Source organism: Seriola aureovittata, chromosome 17 (genome assembly GCF_021018895.1).
Source record: "Seriola aureovittata isolate HTS-2021-v1 ecotype China chromosome 17, ASM2101889v1, whole genome shotgun sequence".
Taxonomy (NCBI): Eukaryota; Metazoa; Chordata; class Actinopteri; order Carangiformes; family Carangidae; genus Seriola; species Seriola aureovittata.
In genome coordinates, this window is record NC_079380.1 from 17,614,576 (window position 1) to 17,622,088 (window position 7,513).

Genomic DNA, 7,513 nt, shown 5'->3' on the forward strand with positions numbered 1-7,513 from the left:
CAATTAAAATCTAAAAAGCCTTGGATGGTTTTCCCCCCTGATGTGCCTTACCGCTCAACAACAGAAGGTGGGAAAGAGGGAGAGAAAGTGAGTCAAGGCAGGATGCCAATATGTGAAATTACAACTATTGATCTCTGTTGCTGGAGAATGCATTTCCACTGTGTTTGAATGCATTATTAAGCAGATACTGCTCACCACAACAGGTGGACAGCAGCCCAGGGCACAGCTCTAACAGAACCGAGGTGATACTAAGCGCAGGATTGTGTTAAGAGCTACTGGCAGTTGTTTGTATGAGACTAGTATCTCCAGTATCACAGACTGTTGTGCAGTCATGCCTAGCACAATGACTTGAACAACAAATAATCATTTCATCCAAACCTTATTATTATTTCATGCACACCACGGCTAACAACATTATAAATTCAACAGCTGTTACGTTGTTTTTTTTGTTTTTGTTTTTTTTAAATCACAGCATAACACAATATGCTTACAGGCCGAACTTGTGGCATCCAGAGGAAACGTTAATTTGAGAGATTGGAAAGGTTACAAAACAACAGTGTCTACTTGAGTTGGGTTTTATATGCCCGTAGGAGGAGAGGAGGGGAGGGGAAGGGAGGGATGGAGCAGTAGAGGTGACGGGAAGAGCCACAGTTTGTTTCTGAGGGACAGAGGAATGAAGGTTTTTCTACTTTAAGTGTATAGCTCTGAGATGTGTTTGTGTGGGAAGCACTGAATAATGAATTTATAATGAGAGCTAGACTTTGGACATTGTTCAATGCTCCATTGGCCCCAAAGGGTAGAAGACATCTCGGATGTTCTCCCTGTTTTTACTGTACATACAGTAGGAAAAACCCAGACCAAATGATTAAAAATGTTCCAACTGCAATTCAGTGGTTTGTCTACTCGGTTTATTATTGATTACAACATTTGAGCAAAAGTTATTTTGGCAAATCACTTTTGTGGAAGATAATATGTATACAATGAATGGCCTTTGCAAAGAATTAGAAAATGCTGCAGACTATTATGAGTAATTACATAACCAGCAGAAATGTACCAGGTGGTTGATAAGGTGGAGAGAAAAGGTTGTGTACTGACATTTCTTGCTCTGCATGTTAGGGTGGTATGCTAGTGCCAAGGTGCATGGCTTCATGTTCCATAACATCTAATAAAGTTTCAGTTTTGTTTCTTTTTTCCTCTTCATCTTTTTATATTTTACCCAGGGGCAATGCAGCTAAAAGGATACTCTGACTCTGCGTTTTCTACATTCCCTGCTCGGGTTCCCGTGAATATTTTTGCTGGACTTTCACAAAAGAAAGTCTGATTGATCTCTGCTTGATCTCTGATGAAGTATATGACTTCTTGGTGTTGCCCCTTGACCTGTATTTTCCTGCATTGCTTCATTATTTTCCTAAAAACCCCTGAAGATAAGCAGCCAACCAGTGTTACACAAACCATGGACAGTTACATCACCTAAATCCACTTTTCCTTATGACTTTCATGCCTCACTGAGAGAAATTGTTTTCTCTCGCACCTGTAAGCTTCAGTTTTGTTTATCACAATATGAAAAAACACTCCATCAACTTTGGATTAAGAACACAGAGTAAAAATCACTAAGCCCCTCTCCCTTTTCACTCCTCTTGGATGTTGTTGCATCACTTGAACAATAATCCACACAAAAGGTTCAGGGGGCAATAGACAGACAAAGCATAAATTCTAATGCACTTTAAGATTGCTACGTCACATTGATTTTCTTACTTAAAATCCAAAAGCTGTTGGTGATTAAATGAGAGGCATCTCTAAGATGAAGAATGTCATGGAGACAAGTGCTGTAACAGGAAATATTTGAAAGCATGATTCAGTTTAACACTCAATTGCACCATTTAGTTGCTTCTAATGATTACGACTCACAAAGGATATTTGTGCAGTAATACCGTGTATTGCACCAGCTCTTAAATGATGCTCTTGGTCTTTTGAAACGAGGCCCTTCCTCCTGAAAACAATTTAATCTTTTAGTGTTAATATGTGGCCTGCAGAAGTCACCTGCAGCTATAAACCACTGTGCTTTAGAGACATGGAACTGATGACAGTAATTATATCATGATCTATCTAACCTCCTTACATAATATCCTTGCAGACTTTTGTCTCATGCTGTGTGCTTAATCTTTCCATAGAAATCAATTTTAATCTGAGGGATAATATGTTTTCATGACTTATTCAAAATGTTTTCATTTTATTTTCAACACTGACTGAATAAATAAGAACAGAGTGGGCAACAGAAAAAATAACAAAATTGTCCTTCCTGAATAATTGATAAGGTAAATTTGCTTGGGGACAGATTATCATTTTAGAAAGTGAATTATCGAGATGATTATAACTGATGTAGAGAACAGAGCAGATCGCCACTTCAAGAGGCTCTGAGGGAATAAGGTGTGTGTGTGTGTGTGTGTGTGTGTGTGTGTGTGTTTGGGGGCATGTGGTGGGTATGAACCAGGTGAGTCTGACCTGGGAAATAATCTATGGTACTCGGATTGAATTTTCAGTTCATCATCAAATAAACATGTTGAATGTAAAAAAAAAAAAAAAAAAAAAAAAAAAAAAAAAAAAAAACAGAAAGATGAAGAATGAAGGAAAAACATGAAATGCTGTCTTCATGTTCAAATAAACTGAGTTCACACACACACACACACATACACCAGTCGCAGCTGAGCTGAACAGAGAGGCAAAAAAAGCTCCAACAACTGAGAAGTAAGCAGCATCTACAGACGCTCCTCTGCTGGCTGTGATAATGTGGCCAGAGCTGTCCTTGGTGCTGAATCAGCGGGGACCACAAACTGCTGCAACTTCTGATCTGCATTCACCTACAATGTGTGTATGTGTGAGAAACATTGTGTGAGTGTGTGTGTGTGTGTGCGAGAGAGAGAGTTTTCAGTGTGCACAAAACAAACACAGCTGGCTCTCTTGGCACCCCGCCACGCAAGCAAACCCCTCTTCACCGCCTACAAATCCGCGTTTTCCAGATGAATAATAAACAGCGAGAAATGACAAATAGTCTAAGTGATGAAAGATTTAAGATGTGGGAGCCTGAAAGCAAAATGGGTTTCAGCTCTTGAATGTGACGCTGCTTCTGGAGCCGATTAAACAGGGACAGCGCGATTCCCTCCCCTCCCGTAGTGATGCAGTGAACCTGCTCTGCGCAGAACCAGGCTCGCTGTATATAAACGGCTGCACTTCAACAGACGCGAGTACAACAACAAGGGGACGCGAGCGCGAAGTCACTGCGGCTCATCAGCCACAAAAAAAAAAACAAAAAAACAACAACAAAAAACACAAGCCAGCACAGACGACAACATGCGGGCCACGAAGAAGGCAATCTGCTGGAGACTTTTTCTATGTTCCTTCCTGTTTTTGGAGAGTTCTTCTCAAGACTTTGGCGGACAGACGCAGTTCATTTGCACGTCCGTACCAAAGGATATGGACATATGCGCAGCCACCTTGCAGAACAGCGTGCCAGGAGAGGACTTGAAGACCACTGTTATGCAGCTGCGGGAGACGGTTTTGCAGCAGAAAGAGACCATCATGAACCAAAAAGAGACGATCAGAGAACTCACCTCAAAGTTGGCGCGGTGCGAGAGCCAGAGCGGCGCAGAGCCTGGGGACGCGCGGGCCGGCGGCAGGAAGAAAGAAGCTGGGACCAAAAACACAATGGGGGATGTATCGAGGGGGCCCGCGGACACTTTGACGCAACTATCACAGACTTTACAGTCGCTGAAGCAGAGACTAGAAAATCTGGAGGTAGGCTGCTGCTGCTTCTGAGGACATTTTCAACACTTTGGTGACTGTGCGCAAAGCTCTGTCGACCAAAATACAAGCACTTTTGTTGACTAATGTACTTTATACAACAACAATAATAATAATAACAATAATAATAATTGTGAGCACATAAAAGAAAAAAATATAGGCAAATTAGGTTGTGTGTCCAGCTATACTGCAATAATGCTCCAGAATAAAAGTTAATCTAGAATTATATCCATTTAAAGCCATTCTTCACATTGAGCTAAATGCTTTGCTTTCCCCCTGACAGCAATTCAGCAGAAGTAACAACTCGGTGCAGGCGAACAGCCTCAAAGACCTGCTCCAAAGTAAAATCGACGACTTGGAGAAGCAGGTGTTGTCTCGGGTCAACAGCATCGAGGAAGGCAAGCCGGGACTCCGGAATGAGACAGAGCAGCGTGGGAGAGTGGAATCCACCCTCACATCTCTACACCAGAGGATCACCGACCTGGAGAAAGGTGGGTGTGCAGAGATTATGGGCTTCCGCGCGAAAAAAAAAAGTGAAGGAGATCTGGGAGGGATTGGTGGGAGAGTTGCTTTAAAGATGAGTGTAGTGGTGGAAGCGAGGCTGACGAGCGGTTTCTATCAGTGATCAAGAGGAGATATCAGATCGCCACAGTGCAGCATAACGATTTGATGTGAGGCTGGAAAATGAAAAAGAACCTCCGTTTGCATATCCAATTTGGCACTACAGGGTTTAATGACCTCAGCTGTCGATTTAATGTTTACTTATCCCCGGAAAGCTGAAACACACGGGCACATTCGTCAGTTTCCTGCTCTAATTCATGCAGATTAAACCATTTCAAATATGCAGTGAAAGACCTATCTCTCCATTCCAGCCGTGAGCCATTTGAGAACTTGAAGCACTATGCGCTCTCGCTTTGGGACACCTCTGATACCATGCAGCACAGAGCTTGTGCAGTAGTAAAACAGAGAGGTATGGGTGGAGAAGAAAACGAGAGATGAAGGTTAATAACGTCACGGTTACTCCTGTGGTGGGTTTATCAAGGGAGATTAAAGCAAATCTGGAGCGTCACGATTGTGGATTTGTTGTGTAACATATAATTCCTATGTAAATCCACAGGATGTGTGCGTTGGGAATGGCATATCCATGTTTAACAAAATGAAAAACACATACTGATTCTGCAAAGCCCAGAAACAAACTGTTTTGTGTTTTCTTCTTCACAGGTCAAAGAGAAAACAGGCCCCTGGATAAATTCCAGCTCACGTTCCCTCTAAGAACCAACTACATGTACGCAAAAGTGAAGAAGAGTTTGCCGGAGATGTACGCCCTCACCGTGTGCATGTGGCTCAAGTCCAATGCGTCTCCTGGAGTGGGCACACCTTTCTCCTACGCAGTTCCTGGTCAAGCCAATGAGCTGGTCCTCATAGAGTGGGGAAACAACCCAATGGAGATACTAATAAATGACAAGGTAAGACTGAGCAGCCTTGGAAATGTTGCCATGTAATGATTTTAAAGTGTTATTCAGGTTCATTGCAGCAAATATTCACATCATGTTTCTGCGTTTGAAATCCCTCCAAAAGGTTGCAAAGCTGCCATTTCTCATCAATGACGGAAAGTGGCATCACATCTGTGTGACCTGGACGACTCGTGATGGTGTTTGGGAAGCTTTCCAAGATGGTGTCAAGAGAGGGAGTGGAGAGAATCTGGCTCCATATCATCCTATCAAACCACAGGGCCTGCTGATCCTAGGTCAAGAGCAGGTAAACACATCACACATCTGTTTCAGATGCTTTCTGTTCTAAGGAACTGAGCTTTCAGCAACACAAAGGCAACAAATTCCACCATAAGCCACAAACAAACTTTTTCTCACTTTACTCCCTGATATAATCGCATGTTGGGGCAGAGGCTGGCCATGAGATATCACTTTGTTAAACACAAGACCTTTATAATATGATTATCATGATATGGAAAATTAGCTGAAAAGCTGGAGTAATTTTTCCATTTTATTGTGGCATAAAAAAATAAGAATTAAATTTTCCAATCAACGCTTTGCTGTAATTCACATTATAGGCTTAATAAGGTGATTAGATCTTTAACTGGGACTCATCAAGAATCCCAGAGGATTGAAGATACATATTCCTAATTCAATTTAATCAGTCCAAAAAGATTCCAGATAATCCAAGAGGCAATTCTGTACTTTCCATAAAGCAGCCTGAGGGGGGGAAAAAAATCATATCATCCTTGATTAAATCCATTTGTCTTTACCACAGGACACACTCGGAGGAGGATTTGATGCCACACAAGCTTTTGTTGGAGACCTGGCAAATTTTCACATCTGGGATCGGAAACTATCTGTCGGAGAGATTTATAATCTAGCGACTTGCAGCAGCAAAGCGCAAGTGGGCAACGTTTTTGCATGGATGGAGACGAGCCTTGATATTTATGGAGGTGCCTCGAAGTGGACATTTGAAGCTTGTCGCCAGCTCAACTGAACTTGCAGGGAGGAGAAGATCAATGCAGTTGTTAAAGCCACTGTTGTCACAGCATCGGTAAACTAAAATGAAAGATCAGGAGGCGAGTGTTTCAATAAATAGCATCTGGATTTGTTTTAGATATTTGAAAACATCATTTGTGGACACCTTGATAGATTTTTACCAGATTCTCTTGAGGGACAGCTCAGTGGAAGGGGACACTTTGGCATCCTGTGGTGCTTGACTGCACATCAGGCCTACTTGCGGTTTCATTTGATAAAGCAGCTGATGCCACTCCGGAGGGCAGAGGAGGTCCTCGGAGATCAAACCAACAGGCCAGCATCAAAAGTACAGTAGGAGGTCATGTAGTTTTTAGTGAACAGATGTCTCACTCTTCAACAAAATGACTTCAAACGTCTTTTCTGTCTCGACTGCCAGGGATTTTCACTGTGAAAAAGGAAAAGGTGGACTTCTTTAAAAGGAATGTGTTCTTCAAGGGGTATGAAAAAGACGGCATTGTTTCTCTCTCACTCTTCTCTCTCCACCACCACCTGCTTGACGTGATTTTGTGTAAAAGAATGACGTATTTATTGCCAACATTCGAGCCTGAGTGCCTTGGGCTGTTGAAAAAAATCTCAGCACATTCATTATGATTTGCAGAGTGTTTGTGTTTATTTTCTGTAAATTAATTTCAAAAGAGGTGTTTCGTGTAACACTTTGAATGAGGTTGAATTAGATTGTTTAGTGTAAAATGCAATTCATTGATGACAATGGCACATTTTGCAGATGTTTGTACGTCAATGGGAATGTTCTCTGTACAGTAACAGCATGTCTTAACTTCTGTAAATGCTGTGTCAGCATCTATGATCTTTGCTTTTACCTTCCTACTTTTAGGTTGAGATTTTATACTGTATTGTTATATGCTTAAAGCATGGCAACACCGACAGATGAAAAAAAAGTTCTAGTTTTTGTAATAAATTGTGATACTTGAATCATAAACAGGTGTTAACATATATTTATTTATTCCATGAGACTGAAAATTTAACAGTTTTGAAATGTTGCACACCTATTGTGACATGGATCTGATGAAATATGGTCTCAGTTGGAGACATGGGGCACTACAAATTCAAGTTCTAAATTAAAAAAAAAAAAAAAGATCACACCTCCGAAAACTAAAACTTACTAAACATGATTTATATTAAATGTTGTACAAATGTTCTCCTGAGTGAGCATTTTAACTTAGCCA

The 7,513-nt window shown here is 41.4% G+C and overlaps 1 protein-coding gene across 1 annotated transcript; it reads left to right on the plus strand.

Annotated features, from left to right (window-relative positions):
* Positions 1-3,227: 3,227 nt before the first annotated feature.
* nptx1l (neuronal pentraxin 1 like) lies at positions 3,228-7,266 on the plus strand. The gene is made up of 5 exons (XM_056400481.1): positions 3,228-3,792; positions 4,082-4,289; positions 5,020-5,264; positions 5,377-5,556; positions 6,067-7,266. Exons 1-5 carry the CDS (start codon positions 3,349-3,351, stop codon positions 6,286-6,288), a joined length of 1,299 nt encoding a protein of 432 aa, XP_056256456.1. The 5' UTR covers positions 3,228-3,348; the 3' UTR covers positions 6,289-7,266.
* The last annotated feature ends 247 nt before the right edge of the window (positions 7,267-7,513 follow it).

Bases quoted from the DNA above. Each gene is read 5' to 3' on its own strand.
- nptx1l (XM_056400481.1), top strand. From the start codon at position 3,349: ATGCGGGCCACGAAGAAGGCAATCTGCTGGAGACTTTTTCTATGTTCC. The intron at 3,793-4,081 runs GTAGGCTGCTGC...TCCCCCTGACAG, and splicing joins AGAGACTAGAAAATCTGGAG to CAATTCAGCAGAAGTAACAA. The intron at 5,265-5,376 runs GTAAGACTGAGC...TCCCTCCAAAAG, and splicing joins AGATACTAATAAATGACAAG to GTTGCAAAGCTGCCATTTCT.